The sequence below is a fragment of the Scomber scombrus genome, chromosome 21, assembly GCF_963691925.1.
Source record: "Scomber scombrus chromosome 21, fScoSco1.1, whole genome shotgun sequence".
In the NCBI taxonomy this organism is placed as follows: Eukaryota; Metazoa; Chordata; class Actinopteri; order Scombriformes; family Scombridae; genus Scomber; species Scomber scombrus.
This window is the reverse complement of record NC_084990.1, coordinates 22,102,823-22,120,904: the sequence shown is the minus strand read 5'-3', so window position 1 is coordinate 22,120,904 and position 18,082 is coordinate 22,102,823. Positions and strand designations below refer to the sequence as shown.

Genomic DNA, 18,082 nt, shown 5'->3' with positions numbered 1-18,082 from the left:
GTGTGTGTGTGTGTGTGTGTGTGTGTGTGTGTGTGTGTGTGTGTGGCCTTTCAATATTTACTTTCATCATAGCGTTGAGCTATATTTTATGGAATTTTATAGAGTACTCCTGCTGGCGGAGACATCAACGACATTCCCGGCAGTGGAAAACTATGGAATGATTGTGCTATAATCTTCTATTTTGTAACAACTATTTAAGGAATCTTAGAAATCAGGGCGAAGTTTTCACCTTCTAAACTTGAAGGAATGCTTTCAGTAGCTCGGCTCGACGACGAAAATTGAGAGCTTTCAGGTACTCGAAGTGTGTGTGTGTGTGACGTCTGCACTGCGTCTGTGTGATGTAGAGTTATAAAAAACAGGATGAGGGGTTTTGTTTGTATTAAATATGTGAGATCACACTCTTAGTAGGAGCAGGCGGAGGACTGGTAGATGTCCTCCTTACAGAGCAGCAGTGACAGACATGGACCGAAGTTTTAGAAAGAAAACATGTACGTGTGTGAGATCATGTGTGTGTGTGTGTGTGTGTGTGTGTGTGCATGAGGAAGTATTATCTACATAGATAAATGCATGTATATGTTTGTGTTTCAGAATACCCCTGGGTGCGTCGGATGGGTGCTGGTTTGGTCAGGGTGGGGTCAGTCTCCGAGAGCGGCTGAAACCTGTGAAAAAGGCATGATGGGAGGAGACAAGTTTTCATTTGGTCTTTAGTTTGCCCACCTCCCCGTTCAGCTTGCCCTCCTTTGCCAGCTTCTCGTTTAGTTGGCACAGTTGGCGAAGGAAGCCGTCGTTGGGACCGATCTCCCTCTTATGCCTCACGGTGGCCACCGCCGCCCGGGCATCCATTTTGTGGCGCAGCATGAGGTAAGCGACAACCATGGTGGGGGAGCGGCTGTAGCCTTCTCTGCAGTGTACGTACACCTTACCTGGAGGATACAGACAGAGACACAGAACAGTGAGACGAGGGCTACATATGGTGAAAGGCTGGTTTTACAGAAGAACATAAAAACATATGTCATAGTGAAATGATGAACCTTTATAGGATAAGATCAGTTATATTGTCAACATAACCCAATAAAAAAAAAAAACACTGTGTGAATCTGTCTATGGCTGTCAGTCTCAAATCAATCAATCAATCAAACTTTATTTATATACCAGCTTTTATTCAGGTTAAGTTAGTTCAAAGTGCTTCACAGTTGATTGACAAGCTGATAATAATAAGACAAAAGAAGTGACAACATAAAAAAAGGAATAAAAATGATGAGGGAACAAAAGCAAAGAACAAATTACAACATGAAAAAACTGAGATCAATGCACGCAAGAGAAAATAGGACCGATAAAAATGTTTAGAAATTTTAAATAAAGTAAAATAAATGAGAGAAATTTAAATAAGAGAATAAGAGAAAAAAGTAAGAGAAAACGTTTATTAAAAGTTAGAGTAAAAAACTAGGTTGAAATAGATTAAAAAGACTAAACAAAAGAGAGGTGGAGTGTAAAAATATGATTTGGTACAGTGTGTCTTTTTGACAGTTTCTGTTACTTTATTCTTTTAAATTATTTTTGAATGTTTTTTTTTGGCTTTGATTTGATTGTTAGTCTTTTAAAAAAACGGGTAGGACTAGAAAAGCTCCTTACTTCCTCCTTACACCCTTTACGAAGATTGAATAGTTATTATTTTGTTGTTTATCTAAATTTTGCTGTCACTTCTATTTTGTTTTGCTGCCTCTATATATATATATATATATATTTTTTTTTTTTATTTTTTTTTTTTTTACATAAAACACATACGTAGCAAAACTTACCCAAACAGGAGTAAATTGTGAATTGGTGCAGGACTATTTTACGCGGTGGATTAATACACATTTGGTGCACGAGTGAGTATTACAGTCCAAATAAACAAGTGTGTGTGTGTGTGTAATCATGGTAGACTTTACACCTAGCACTCTACATATCAGACAACACTTCATACAACAGCACACAGTAAGATGACAGACAGCAGTACTGCACACTCAGGCCTGCTGTTTAACGCAGCTCTGACTGCAGGAATCAGGCTTCTCCACAAAGTGAGCTCTTCTACACCTCAATGCTCCGTACCAGCATCCAGATGGCTCTGGAGTAAGGTGGTGATTGAGTGGGTGTGTGTGATGTGCAGCGCTACTGAGATCACACTGCCTGCAACGGCTTAATGAGGGAAGGTGTCACACAATCAACAAGACGACAACAGAGGTCCACTGCACCAAGGACTAAGATGTATCAGGCTTTGGATGCACATACTGTACTTGTTAGTGTGGATCTATTCATTGGTGGTTTGGGTTGGCACATGGGATTTAATAAGGAAAATACAGTATATAAAACAAAGACATCTTTCAAGTTGCTGTATAGTCTTTAGTTAAGATGGTAATTTGTAATTTGCATGTATTATCTTTCACTAAACACAGTCCAGATTTATCCCTGCAACATCAAGGACAATGAGGACTATATATGTTTACTATTTTTACTCTTTTTTTACCCTTTTTAAAAAACTCTCTTTTTAATCTCTCACTTTCACAAAAGCCCTTCTCGGACAGCATCAGACAGTTGTATCAGCCTGTCTATGCATATTGTATTTTATCTGTATTAAATAAACCATAATTAATAAATAAAGAAATGACTCATGAATAATGACAGATAAGATATTTACATTTGACATTAAAGATTTTGGATCAATACTCAAATCTGCATTAACTGGTTTTCTGATTCTTTATGTGCTAAATGCTCCATGATGTTCGTCGCTAACTTTGTCTGTTTGTTATTTGGGTTGCAGCAGGTAGTGTACAGTGTGCGTGCAGGTTTCAGGTTTCACTGATAGCTGCTGCAGCCAGAAAAAAAACACATAATTGAGAATCAAAAATAGTAAAGCTGGAAAACTAAAACTATGAGCTTAATAATGCTAGAAAAGTATTGCTGAACTGAGAGGAGATGCAAAGTTGGTGTTGGTTTGTCAAAAGACGCTACATCTGAACCATAGCAGCTTTAAGGAGCATATAGAAACGTTAAATATGTAGGTTTATGGCTTCATGGCGGCTTTGTACTTGAAGACTGTGGCTGAAGAACAAAAAGTTAGAAGAGGAAGAAAAATGAGGAAAGGGAAACAAATTAATAAAAATAAAAAAACAAAGGAGAGAAAGAGCGGTGAGGAACATATGCTGTGGCCAAAATGTGCCTAGCGAAGCATCTTCTCTGCCAGGAGATGCAAATACAAGACCTGACCTCTGCTGCAGACTCGGCAAAGTCAATCATCTTGACTGCGCCCACATCTCACAGCGAACACACATCCTGCATATAGCAAAGCCTCTGTGTGTGTGTGTGTGTGTGTGTGTGTGTGTGTGTGAGAGAGTGTGTGTGCGTGCTGCGGAATCCATGTTTTATATTTCCATGTCCTTGTCTTTCAGTGTGTGTTTATGCATAAATTACATGTTTGTTTGTGCTTTCTAAGACGCGTCTCTGTCTATCTCACATTTTCATTACTGACGAGCCAAAAACTCCCACGAGGAATTTCACTTGGCAACCTTTGCGGAGCAGCTGATGTGCCGGGCTTCGGGTCAAATCTGCAGATTCTGCACTTTGTTTGAAACCCGACACCTTTGCGTGTCCCTCTCCTTGTATTATCCACAACATCTCTCTCCTCTTCTCTCCTCTGTTGTATAATCCTCTCCTCCTCCTCCTCCTCCTCCTCCATCATACTCCACCTAGAACAATCCTCTTGCCAATAAAATGACCTCTTCAATACCTAATCACCCTGACTGCCACAGATCAATGCTGATTCCACCGTATCATCTTGTTAGACACATTGGATCACTGGCTCACAACTTCACTCATTTTCTCACTCCATCACTCACTCACTAGTTTCCTTCCAGTCTCATGTTTTCTTCCTTTTTTCTAAATCAGTTTTTTTTTTGTATTATTTATTTCCTTGCTCACCTCCTACCCAATGACTCACTCACCCACTCTTGTTAATTTTTAATCAAACAAAAAACAACAAAACTGATTCAGTTTGATCTAAAAAACAGTTTTTTGTGGGGATTTTTGCCATTTAGAGCCATCTGGACTAGCAGAAAATACAAAATATCACAAATATCTTACACTTAAATTGTTAGAGTTAACATGAATTGCTGCTATTTATTTATTCTTCACTCTTTTATCTGCTATTTATTCTTTTATCCTTTCTTTTTTAACCGAATGTACTGCAGATGCCTTCAAAATTTTCGTTATACATCATATAGTGACAATAAAAACTATTCTATTCTATGTTAGCATTAAGGTGCTGATTTACACATTCATTTAAAATCCTGTTTCTGATTGTCAGTCTAATATTCTCACTCTGTTTTGGTCCCCACCAACTCCTGACAAGAGATATCCGTCTCTTTAGCTGCTAAATGCTCCAATATGTTGTAGATTATAGCTTAATGATTTGAGGAAAATATATCACCAATGTTCCACCAATATATCCACTTAATATTAAACAACCTTAATCAAAAATGTGTTTTTTTATTATAAGATAAAATAATGCTGTTGCTGTGGCTCTTCACAGATTCAGAGCAGTCAAACAAGTAAACTTTTAATTTAGGTAATTTTCTATTTAAAAATATGTTCAGTCCATATTCATTACACTAGCATTCAAATATATTGTAATCATGATATTCAAAGAGGGCGTTACATTTATCACCTACATAGTTTTCTAGTTATGTCTGCTTGTTTTGAAAAAGCTAGTCATGACAGTGTTTGCTATCAGACTGATGACTCCTCTGCACTAAAGCTGCTTAAGGTAATGCTAACATTAGCTAGCAAGTAGCTAGTCAGCAATTAGCTTTACAGAAGCAACAGCTGCCGAACTAGCTTCCTCAAGTTTATTTATCCAAACTCCCACCAATCTGAGACAGACTACTTTCCACTTTTCCACTTTAGCTGAGGAGAAATAAGACACCAGTAAAGAACATAATGACAAGAGCCAAGACTTACATTTTCCCTGTTGGACCAACTCACTAAATTAGTGTTAATTAGCTACAGCTGAGTAAATCTGCCAGTTGTTGCTAGCTGAAAGGTATCATAGCTGGTGAAATAAATGGTGGCTGACTAAACCAAATATAAATATTTATAATGTAAAAAGAATGAAATGGCATCACTAACATGGTCAGTGTTTAGTGTTGGGCAGCATGCATCAGATTACTTTTCCCTTTAAGAAAGCTGCAGCTGAAAACAAGGTTGTCAATTAAAAACGGGCAAAATAAAAGAGGCTAATTTGCTCTGGGACCACAAGTGACACTAATACACAATATCATTTTATCCGCTTTATTAATGCACCTTTAATGTGCTGGTAACTTTGATTATAGGTTGTACACTATGCAGTCCCAGGTTGTAAAAATCACTCAGAAAACAATAACCTCATGCCTCCACTATAGTAGACTCATATAGGAACAATGCGTCGATGCTGTTCCTCATTAAAATCCTGGACCTACGACCTTTTCACAGTTTGCAGCTGAGGGTTGCAAAATGTCACACTGAAGCAATGCCGAGACGCTTTCTCCTTTATTCCCCCCTTCACCTTTACCCCTCTCCCTTGTTCTCAGCTCTCCTCCGTTCATCCACATTTACAGCTGATTCTCTTCACTCCAGATTTACACCAGCGTCGGTGCACCTTTGCCAAACTGCCTGGGAATTAAGATACCTTTTCCGTTTCAAAGCTGACAATAAATCCATGCCATAAAATACAAGGTGCAGCACAGTTAACACATCCCTCACACGTGGTGACAAATTGACTAAATTTAGTTGCAGCTTTGGGAGAGCTTGGGAACGATTTTTTTTCATGGGGGGGGAGGGGGGAAGGAGAAAGCCTCGTGGGATTGATTGTTTCTTCAATCTAAATATTCTGCTGGCCTGAAATGCTGCATAATACATGTGCAATATAGAATATGCTGCATCTGACCTACTAGGTGTTGTACATCAAACAGCTAATTCCTGCCTCATTTTAAAAGTGTCTCATAAATCATTTCATTGCACTACTTTACGCAGTACAAAAAGGGTCACCTGTTAAACATAACTAAGCTGTTGAAGGGAGAAAAAAAGCAACAGGTGTGTTATGCTTGTATGCATGACACATTTTTTTTTTGATAATGTTGATATCCAGGGACATGATCTGATAATGGAATATGGAGCAGGGCTCGGGAGTGTGTCAGAATTAGCCCGAGATGCTCAGGGGCCTTCATGATTATCTTCTTCTGTCTTCACTTTAAGATTCACAGCGATGGAGCGTATTGAGACCGAATCATTAAAAGACGCCTCGTAGCTCGTGTTCCTCTGTTAGACAAGCAACAAGAGGTGCTTGTTTTCATGTCTCAACTCGCGGGGAACAAATTACTTTCAAGTGGGAGCTAGTGAAGTGAGACAGACACTGTGTTCCCCTTTGATCTGCTCTACCTTGGAGGGGGTTTTGTAAAGACATAAATTCCCAATTCTCTTTGGGTTATAGGTGGATTTGTATGCACCGATAAGATGCGATATTGAATTTTTTTTGCCAATTTTCAATAACCTTATATTTCCATCATCATTTCGGCCTCAGAGACACTGCTGTAACTTTTTCTCATTACTTTTTCTATTGCTTCAAATTCTTCTGGGAATCTGTGACTGTGAAATTCTGTTAGTAGAAGTACACTGTGTGCACTGTGTACACTGTGTGCACTATGTTCTTACTTGTTTAATTCACATATTTCAACAGGTTAGTGTTTTTATCAAATCAAACACGGCCATTGCGCACTTACGGAAATGACGAGTAGCTAGTTAGAAAGTAACAAATCATTACAGACTGCTAAATGAACCCAATAAACCTACTGATGGCTTATATGTGACAACAGTATAGTGGTGCTTAGTGCAACAAACACATGTATAATTTACATTTGTTTAATGCAGAGATTTTACAACGTGCTTGGCCGCCCTTTTCCTGTTTGAAAAGTGGTCTCTCCTCTTCTGCTATGTAGCCAAGATGGCAACCATTGAGGGCGAAAAGTGTCCATAGTTCCACACTCAACTTTTTTACTGTTTTGAGTGCACCATCCAGGTACTCATAGTGCACTGCATGTTTCCATACTTCTCAATGTGAACGCACTTATGCACCCAAAATATTAAGTGTAAGTACAGAAGTACGAGATTTCAGACACAGTATGTGAAATGCTGATAGAGGAAATGAGTACAATGAATACAAGATTGACATATTATCACCTTGTCAGTTGTTGTATATTAAATTCATTAGCAAACAGTTGCATATTCATCATTCATCCAGATGATACGGCACAACATTAGCATTAATTTGAATTTGGAGTTGTGTTTCTGTCCACCTGGAAAACGTAAGTGAGTAAGTTGGCGCTGGAAGGGAAGCCTATCGTTAGTTTATCAGTGCTTTTTTTGCCAAAAACAGCAAAAATCAACGAAAACAGAATGTGACCAGCTGCAAAACCAAAACCATGAGCTGAAATATAAACATATTTAAATATAGCAGCTTTGAGCATTTAGCCCATTAGCCCAATAAAACTACAAATCGTGCACCTCCAAACAGAAAAGGACAGAACACAGTACAAAGTAGTTGACGCACATAAAAACCTCCACATATCACATCTAACTCACCTTTTCCATTGTTGTGTGCGAGGGCCTTGTCGATAAAATCAGCCCCCTCCTCAAAGAAGGCACTGAGGTTGAACTGCTCGGTGTCGTTGGCCTGGATACCGTGGTACGTGATGCCCGTGCCGGCGTAGAAGTCCACACTGGTGTTAACATGCATGAAGGAGGTGCCCTCGGCCACGTTGAGAACATGCGTCACCCCGAGTTTCTGCAGACGCATTGCATTCTGGGCTACGAACCTGGAAAGGTAGGATGAGATTCAGGATCACAGAGAAAATACACGTTAATTTAAGCACTTTCCGATGTCCGGGACAAGTCTGCTGCATTGATACAAATTTTTGTAAACCATTAAAAACTTATTGGCTGCCAGTGTCAGCAAGTGGAATAAAACTTTTTTGTTCTGCGACAAGGAAAATAATGAGTGTACTGCAGCAGAACAAGACATCTCAGACAAAAAACAGCACTAATAATAACAGCTGACAGGTTCTTTTTTTGTCAGCAGAGCAGCATGTCAGCACAATTTATTTTAAAGTGATATTTTGACTTTATAGGTTGCATCTTTCACGACAGCCCTGCATGCTTATTAGTGAACACTGTGCTGGAAGAATCACAGCGTCTTCTGTTACACAAACAATGTTTAGTGCTCGTGTAACAAATACTGGGAGGCATAAAAGTAGCTGTGTCTGTTGGTTAAACAGAGCTCAAACTAAAATGTCTTGTCTTTGCATCGATTTTATTCCAAAATGTGAAGTTCATCAGTTATTACTTGAGGTCACCGGAGCTACAATTCGAGTTTAATCTATTAATAATTGTCTTGATTAATCACTCAATCTATAAAATGTCTATGTAGTCTGATACCTTAAAGGCTCTGCATACCCACACAGGTGTTTCTACTTATCCTAGTTGATTAGACCTCTGCTCAGGTTGACATTCATTTTTATTACTTACACCTGTGCTTTTCCTTATTGTGACATATCAATGCTTCTTCTTAACAGTTGTAAGAAAAACTAATAGCATAGCGAAATCAATCAAGCACAGTCTATTCATACATCTGTCACCAAGAAGAGGTCCAATCAGACAAACTAAAGTAAAAACACCTGTGAAGATGAGTGTGTGACGGGCCTGTGGGTAACATTGAATGGGGATACTGAATTTACAATGTTTAAAACAAGAGAAAATAATAAAAAAACAATGAACAAATAATTTAAGTTCTCAAAAATGTCAACAATCAATCATTTTCCCACATATTAAATCTGCTTATATATATTTTTTGTATGTTTTTAGTACTAAATTAGCCAGTAAGAGTCATCCATGTAACTTATCACTGTAGGAAAAGCACCGATGTAAATAGTAAAGTTAATAATGGCTGAATTCCATTTAGCTGCTTCACTTTCAGGGTCCTTGTATCGTGCTTACTGGCTCACTGTCACTTTTCTCTACAATGACAAGTCAAAATGTCTTTGAAAGAGATCTGTTGTATGCTTTATTTCATGTACATACCTTGAAGTAACGAGTGCCCCTCTATTATACAAAAGAGAGTACATACGCTTTATTCTTTTGGTCTTGGGCTGTTTTATATGGTTTTACTTCCAGTTAAAGGAAACGCTAAATCATGCAATGATATTTTTAGACAATAGTGTGCACTTATTGAGATATACTTTGCAGAGCTGTAATTTAATACAAGCTTTTACAGACCAGCTCCTTAATCTCACTTCTCCTGTTTCAGCATGACAACACCACAATGCACAATAGATACTGTGGTATAGCAGCAGAAATCACATATTGGTGTTGTGTTCAGGTAAGTTCGGGTTACATCCATCACATCCAGCCGTGCGAGTGGCTCACAATGGGTAAATCAATGAGTTAAATGTATGCACCCATATAGCTTCATGATAGTAAAGTTGATTCTAAGTGTCCAATTTCTAAGAGTTTTTTTTTTATTTGTATAACCCAATATCAGAGGAGCATGGTGCTCTGATACTAACAATAGTCTTCTGAGGCAGAGTATGAAAGAAGGAGGTGGGAGGAGAGGAGAGGGAAAGGGTAAAAAATGAAAAAAGTAAGCAGGAGACAAAGAGAATGAAGGCAAGAGAGATTACAGGCAGATTATAAAGGCATCAAAATATAAAAGAAAAAAACAATTATTAAAGAATATAGTAGAAAAAAAGAGAAAGAGACATTTCAAGAGTGTTTCATCTTAATCTCTCTATACTCATCCAGCTTCCACTCCTGCAGTTTCACCTCCTTTTTTCATCTCCCCAACTTTCAGGAAGCGATCGGTCTCTTGTGACCCCCCTCTCCCCCCTCCCTCCTCCTCTTCCTCCTCTTCTCCTGTACTTCGTCTCTCAGACCTACAAAGCTGTATATTAGGCCTTTACAGAGCAAACAAACCCGTACGGCTAACAAACCGTAACAAAAGGGATACAAGGTCCTGGCAAGGTGCTCCGTCCAATCTGGCTCAATACCTGCGTCCAGTATAAGATCCAACTTGGCAGAAGGCATCGGCCATTGATTCTAAATACAATGAGTGTGTTTTTATATGTCGAATTAAAGTTTTGTGGAATATTTAGTGTCACCGATTAACTCTACAGGATTTATGTTATAACAGCAGATACTGCACAATATTGTTGTTTCATTGAGTAGCTAATAGAGGCGACGTTTGTCTTCCTTTCTCCAGTGTCCTCACCTCTTTCACTATGAAATGCTTTAAACGCAAGAAAAGATGACTTCTTAAATAAAACCCAAAAAAATGTAATGAAACCAAAGCTATGATGAACTGTATAATGGTTTAAGCAACTGTTGTAGTCTTTATTTGACTTTATCTACCAGCACTCAGACTGAAGAGCCATAAATCTTCCTTTTAAAATGCTCACCCTGACAGTGCTCTGTGTTTTTATTGCTATATCTGCTTACTGTCAATATGAGGCTGGTGAGCTGAGGCTAGGTGACCCTGGACAGCTCCCTAGAGGAGGCGCCGGTGGTGGAAGTGGTGGCTGCAAACCCTTTCCACCCCCACCACCACCCCCCCATACTCTGCAAGAACTAATAATAAAAAAAATCCCCTCTGCCACCATTTTGCTTTATGACCATATGAGGAAGGATGAAGCCGGCCATCTGCCCGTGTGTCAGCTGCAGGGCAGAGACTCCTTCAGATGTGATGGAGCGAGGCAGAGCTCCATGTGGACTCCAATCAGCTACGGAAGACATTTGCATTATTCCCTTTTTTTTTCTTTTTTTTATTCAAAGTACAGTATGAGTGTGTAAATGTGGACTTAAGTGCAATTGAAGTGTGTCAATATGAGCTCATGTGCATAAATAATTGAATAAATGCTTACATGTACAGTCTTAGCATTTACTATGCAGCATAACTACCGAGCATGCCATTTTCAAGCATGTGCATTACTCTGTGTGTGTGTGTGTGTGTGTGTGTGTGTGTGTGTGTGTGTGTGTGTGTGTGTGTGTGTGTGTGTGTGTGTGTGTGTGTGTGTGTGTGTGTGTGTGTGTGTGTGTGTGTGTGTGTGTGTGTGTGGAAGGGGAAGTGACTTTACCAAAGTAACTAAGCAGCACTTTTCACTTTTACTGTACTTTTTTTTTTTTTTTTTTTTTTACAGAATGCAGAAGCACACTGGGTTCAGGCGAGTTCACAGCCAATGGCTCCTTTCCTATTTACCTGGCCTGTCCCAGCCTCCTCACCCTGGGATCTGCAGTCCCCCAACATCCATTATTAAAGACCAGCTTCACAAAGAGCCAAAGTGTTCCACAAAGCAAACAAACCACACCTTAAGTCTGTCCCTGAGCTGCACGCGGCGTTTTCATAGTGCTGACTACAACTTATCTGAAAACAGTGTAAGGGATTGCGGGTTCGGAAAATACAGACATAATCCGTTTAGGGATGGGAATATTTTACTGACGAGCTGATTAAACGCAACTGCTGTGTCAGTAAATGTTGGTTTATTGACGAGGCTGATAATCATTTTTCAACTTGTATTGGTTGCTTGTAAAGGGTTCAACGTCTTACTAAGACATTTTAGGATGGGAACACAATTAAAAGAAAACAAAATTCCTCAAAATATACCTGCGTAGCAACTAACCAGGTTTTGTTCCTGAAGCCGATGTGGAAATGCCTTAAAGTGCTAAAGTGGCTCCAATTGACTTCCATTCAAAAAGCATCAACTTCTCTCTAGAAATACTAAGTTGATAATGTTTTTCAGCGACACATTATTGTCCCAATCCCTAAATTCAGACTCTCTTATAAGTGTGCAGGTAGTTATTTTGGAAATTGCTCTGTTAATGAGATTTGAAGGCATTATAGTAGCTTTGATGTCTACCATGTGGGTGTTGATTGACAACGATTGACAGCTCCGGGAGTCTGACTATTGTCGCAATATTTCAGTAAGTTAAATGTTACTTGATTAAGATAATTGTCCTGTTGGCACAATTTAGCTAAAGTAGATATTGTTAGTGTCACTTTGCGTTGCTCGGTGCTCCCAGTAAGCTAGTGTTCAACTCAGACTCCTTATTTGAAAGGTCCTGGCTCCAAATTGACCATACGCTGCAACTCTGGGCTTTAAAACCAGCTCCAATACAAACCAATGGGTTACATCACACATGTTTATATACATATATGTCTAGGGTAGCAACGTGTATACTACCTGCCACAGTGTCATTCAACTACCAAGTAAGGCATTTTCAATATTGTATACAATTTGGCTTTAAAAGGTCCTGAAAACCTATTTAGTAGATGATGAACACAACATTTTCTGCCAAAGTTAGAACACTTCTGGTTATTTTAAGATATTGAAAATTACTGTATTTAACATTTTTGTTTTTTTTTAATGTTAGACTTCAATTGATTGTGGCTTAATTAGCTACACCTGTAATGTGATAGAGAAATATGTAAGATTTAGAACCAAGTTTTAAGGTTTTTAACTCTTTCCACACCAAATATCCATACTAGCAACTGAAATGTCAGTAAACATCACATAACATGAATATATTCTAGTTGGTCCTGAACTATAATGAATTTTCATAAACTAAGACGCCAGACAAACAACATTAAATTCAACCCTATATTAAGTATCGCCAACTCAAAAACACAATCAGTGCTCTCTATGGTATCCAACAGTTTAAACTATAGATTGGGGCCTAAAATGGGTCATGTGCCCAATTCCTCTGGGAAACCATGACAGGAAAATGTAATGAACATTTTCAAGGACAGAGCAATCTATCTCTTCATTTGAGTCATGACCTCGGCGGATAAGTGCGTGAACTGCACCACACACCTACGTGCACCTATAACTCAAAATCATTTGTTTTGATGTAATTGTCGCCAGCCAGCTATACTGTATGCAATTTGGGTTGTAACAAAGTGCAGCTAATAGGATACATCAGCAGAAAAGCTCAATGGGTCCCCGTGGTGGGAGACGGTGGACATGGCGGAGGCTTTAAACAACAATCAATAACACCTCGCCGCCCTGCCCCAGCCATTTGTTGTATCACATTACATTACGCTGCCCTTTCAACTAGTTTGGGCAGATTATGATACGTTTAAATAGTGAAAAAATGTTGTAGTAATTACACAACCACACACACAATCTTTGATTCCAATCATTGCTTGAAAAATCAGAAGCCTGCAGAGAGTAGAGGAGCTTCTCTTTCAAGCCTATATAGGATTGTCTGATCATTGCTTCAGCTGAGCACAAGGCTGCCAGCACTTTGTTTTCAGACTTGGCTTGGAGGAGATTGGCATATTCATATAGATGTTTTTTGTAGCACTGAGGTACAGTAATGTGCTTGTATTCAGCCCTCCTCCTCCTCCTCCTCCTCCTCCCCCCATCACTACACCCCTCTCCTGGCAGTGACTGGAGCCAAATGATGGACTGCACAGAGACATCAGGGTTTCTCAGGGGGGCATCCCGGGATTGGTTCTCTACCATTAATCTATAAAAGTGAGATTAAGAGCAGCTCTGTAAAAGCTTATATTACATTACAGCTCAGCAAAATATATCTGAAAAGTTATATTTTTCATAACAGGTTTTGCTCTCACTGGCTGCCGGGATTTGAAAACCTGAAAATGATTTTGGATATTTGTACAACTTTGGGTGGTTTTTTTTAACACTGACACAGTTTTTTTTCTGTCTAAGGCTGCAACTAAGGGTTATTTTCATTATTGATTAGTTGTTTGGTCTATAAAATGTCAGAAAATGGTGAAATAAGTTGATCACTGTTTCCCAAAGCTCACAATAACATTCTCAAATAGCTTCTTTTGTTCTGACTAACAGTCTACAACCCAAATATATTCAGTTTAATGTCAAAGACACCAAAAATATTCACATTTGAGAAGCCAAAATCTAAATAGTTGACAATTAATCAATTAATCAACTGATTGCTGCAGCTGTATTTCTGTCTTTCTCCACATATTTGGAATAATTTGAGTTGTGAGTTGATCCGCTTCTGTATTTTGGGGAACCTTTTGTCACATATTGCATAACAAGCATCCATTGTTTATGTGCTGAATTGCAACCAATACTGTGAACCCATTCAACCATTTAACATAGACATACTGGTAAAATAACATAACATATTACATTATTACGTTTTTTTTCTCATTATCAATCCATCTTTATTTATATAGCGCCAAATCACGACAAAAGTAATCTCAAGGCACTTTACACACAGAGCAGGTCCACACCGAACTCTTTAGATACTATGAGCAGCTGCAAACTGAGAGTACTGACTGTTTCTTTTTTTTTTGCATTTTAATAAATCTCTTACACAATCTGTGCATATCAGTGCAGCGGAGTACCAGGAACTCGCCAAACTGGCTTTACCGGAACGTGGAGCTGTAAATTCCTTCAGAGTCGGCATGTTTCATTACAAAGCCGATAGCAGCCGCTCAACCAACAACCGTGGATTTATGGTCTGGTCTCTGCCACGTTTATTGTGCATATACAGTACATATACTGCATGTATGCATATGTGTGTGTGTGCACGCTGCGATAGAGGTAATAGAGCAGGAATTAGATGACATAGGAGCTATTTATTTGCTCCATAACATTATTATACACAAAGAAATGAATGCTTTTTTTATTAGGACTGGAGTGTAACTGTATACTGTACTGTTTCTGCTTTAAATCTTAAAAGTCCTGCAGTTATTCTAGATAGTATTGCACGTTTTTAGCCTTAAAAGAGGTTTTTATTACTTTTATTACATCTGAATTCATAATAAAGACTAAACTGTTAGTAGCAGCTCTAATTGTTTTACAGCAATATTTAGGGAATCCTCATTAAAAGTGTTTATTTGTAACATGATTTTATTTTTTTTCATAACATTATTACACGACACAAGATAATAATGTCTTATGCAGTAAGTCAAATGTATTATTATTATTATTATTAATAAGTAATTATAGTCAGCTCTTTACAACAGGTTCATTATCACTCAGCTAAGGTGATGTCTATTCAACAGTCATCACTAGACAACTAATTTCAACTATAGCTGCAACTATTAGTCAATTAATCAATTAATCTACCACTATTTAATAATAAAGTCATCATTTTACTAATTTTTTAAAGCAAAAATGGTAAAAATGTGCTGATTGAAGCTGACGATTTGAAGCTTTTCTGTGAATAAATTCAGTATCTTTAGATTTTGGGTTATTGATCAAGCAAAACAAGATATTTGATGATGTCACCATGAGCTACAGATTGGCTAATTAATCAATTACCCAAGAAAATAATTGGCAGATCAATCTAACAATGATTATTCAGAGTTGCATAAACATGGAAACATGAAAAGCGTCTCTATGAACAGATTTGGTGCTGGTTACTATCATTTAGTCTATACTTTTAAATGTAGGTCGTAAATATGTACAATACTTCCAGTGACATGAGTTTAGGACCTTACTACATTTCTGCTCATGATCAGAGCAGCTTCCCACTCACGACTACAAAATTCACGTGCCTTTTCATCCTCTTCTTCTTCTTCTTCTTCTTCTTCTTCTTTGTTCTACATGAATACACATGAACCCCCCTCTATTTAAAAAAAAAAAAAAAAAAAAAAAAAAATTATCAATGAAAATGAGCCTTCAGCTGTGATGACTGTCGTCGCCCTGCAGCCTTGTAGACTAGGGAATGGGGAGCGGCTTGATGAAGACGTGATTACACAGCAGTGATATTAAATGATGGAGGGATTCATTGAGTTAAAAAAAAAAAACAAGGCTTTGTGTCGATCTTCACATGTGAATCTGGGCGTTTTTACAATAGATTGTCTCTCCTTAAAACGGATTGTGCTTCCAAAAAAAGACTATAAGGCCTATTATTAATATTATGACTATTATTATACTTATTATAATGGCACACTGTTACACAATATCCACCTGTCTGACTGCTGGTGCTGGCTGGTATTTCGAGGCCAGGCAGGCAGAGATTTGTTTACAACAACAGGCGGTCGCTTCGTCCATGATGATGACAGTGGAGACACTAGAATAACACACCCGCCCCGACATGCGACACTGTTGCCCAGGAGGATGAGGATGAGGATGAGGAGCATCCTTAAATTAACACAACAAAAAAAAGAAATAAAGAAAAACCCCTCCTGTCCTACCTGTCAGTGTCAAATAAAAGCACCAAAGCACCAAATCAACGCCGGTGGGCTTAAATCATCTGTTGAGGTGATCTACTGACATGATGAATGACTCACGCGTTACCGATGTATATTCTCGGGAAGACCTCGTTGAAGTGTTGTGTCGGTAAGCTGTAAAAGCCGCTGCCGTTGGACAGCAGCTCATTGAGTTGTTGGACGGTCACCTCTCCTCCTGGAGCCGGGACATCAGCTGGTGGCTGCTGCTGATGCTGATGATGCTGCTGCTGCTGTTTGGTAGGACTCTGGTGCTTCTTCATGGCTCCTTTTCTTCTTTTTTCTTTTATTTTTCTTCTCCTTCTGCTTCTTCCAAACTAATGTTAGACTATGGTGAGGGGCAGACTCGTGCGCCTCGTTCGATTATTCAACTGCATTTTACCTCCGCACGTGAGTCGTGCGCGCGCCGTCTTGTCCACAAGGTGTCTGATGAGGCGAGTCTACAGTTTTCATTAATGTCAATTAGGCAGCAGCTTTGTGAGATGGTTCCGGTCAACACCTTCAGAGTAAAAGGTCGATAGATAGATTTTCTTTTTATAGAGAATCAGAAGCAGGTTGATTTGATGTTCTGGTGCTCTACTCAATTAAAATGGCAGATATTGTAAACATAATGGAAAAAGTGAAAAGGAGCTATGGTATTGTACATGACAATACACACATAAAATCAAATTATAAAAACACTGGAGTCCTATATATCTTTGTTAATATTTTGTGGTAGCCTCTCCTCCCCTCTATGCCGAGGGACGGACTCTTTCATACCATCAGCCATCAGATTGCACAACACCACAGCTCCAAGTGCCTCCCACTCCCACTAAAAAAGATTGGTGCTGTCCTTACTGTGTTAATCCAAGGAGCATTGTACACAATAATCGCAGGAACTTCTGCATATTGCACATTTATATATTGCAGATATATTTACACAGATATTTTTAACTGTATATAGTGTTTTATTTTGTTTATTTTATCAATTTCAGCCTTACGCTGCTACTTTCCCCCCCACTGTACTGCTGTGTCAATTTGAATTTCTCCCAAGTGGGATCAATAAAGATACATCTTATCTTATGTCTTATCTCTTATCTTAGCCGGTGAAATAGCATGCAAATGAAGTTACTAACAACCCTTTCCAACCTTTTCCCATAATTTAAAAATGTATGTTAATCCAAATGATACAACATCTTTATAATTTAGTATGTTATCGCATATGTGTATAAATGAAATTGTATTTTCATTATTACCAATGGATCATAAACCACAATTTACCACAACTAAGACAAACACAAACATGATTAGACACTCAAACATGACTGGAGAGACTAGTCTTCTAATTGTTCATATATTTAAAACTTATTAAATTATCAACTTGTCCCATTTTAGATCAAAGCAGTACCATTGTTATGATTAATTACTTTTTTTAATTAACTTTAAATCAGGAGTATAGTACCACATACACTGCTATGCCTTTAAACGTAAACATGCATTTTGTACTCACCAGTTCTAATTGGTTATTTGAAAAGAGAAAAGACAGCAACATGTGTTATCTAACTTTAATTTTAATGCCACATTTATGCATTTCCGGTGTTATTGTGGCTGTTTGCGTCCAGCTTGACTCAGCTCGGTGTCTCCATCACTATCACAAGCAGACACACCCCACCGGCGGTCAGACGGGAGCTGGACCGAGAGGAGGAGGACAGGAGGAGGAGGACAGGAGTGACACATGCCTGCAAGGGAGGACAACATGCTGCCTTCAAGTGCTGCTCGTAAGATTAAAAACAACAACAACAAAAAGCTCTCCCAGTGCAA

The 18,082-nt window shown here is 38.6% G+C and overlaps 2 protein-coding genes across 2 annotated transcripts in view; both read right to left on the bottom strand.

Annotated features, from left to right (window-relative positions):
• nbr1a (NBR1 autophagy cargo receptor a) overlaps positions 1-18,082 on the bottom strand; it is a 504,698-nt gene that overhangs the window by 423,419 nt on the left and 63,197 nt on the right. The gene's annotated exons all lie outside the window — the stretch shown is intronic.
• On the bottom strand, positions 694-16,545 carry dusp3a (dual specificity phosphatase 3a). Its single transcript, XM_062442044.1, has 3 exons — positions 16,346-16,545; positions 7,651-7,883; positions 694-923 (listed from the first exon to the last, which is right to left on the bottom strand). Exons 1-3 carry the CDS (start codon positions 16,543-16,545, stop codon positions 694-696), a joined length of 663 nt encoding a protein of 220 aa, XP_062298028.1.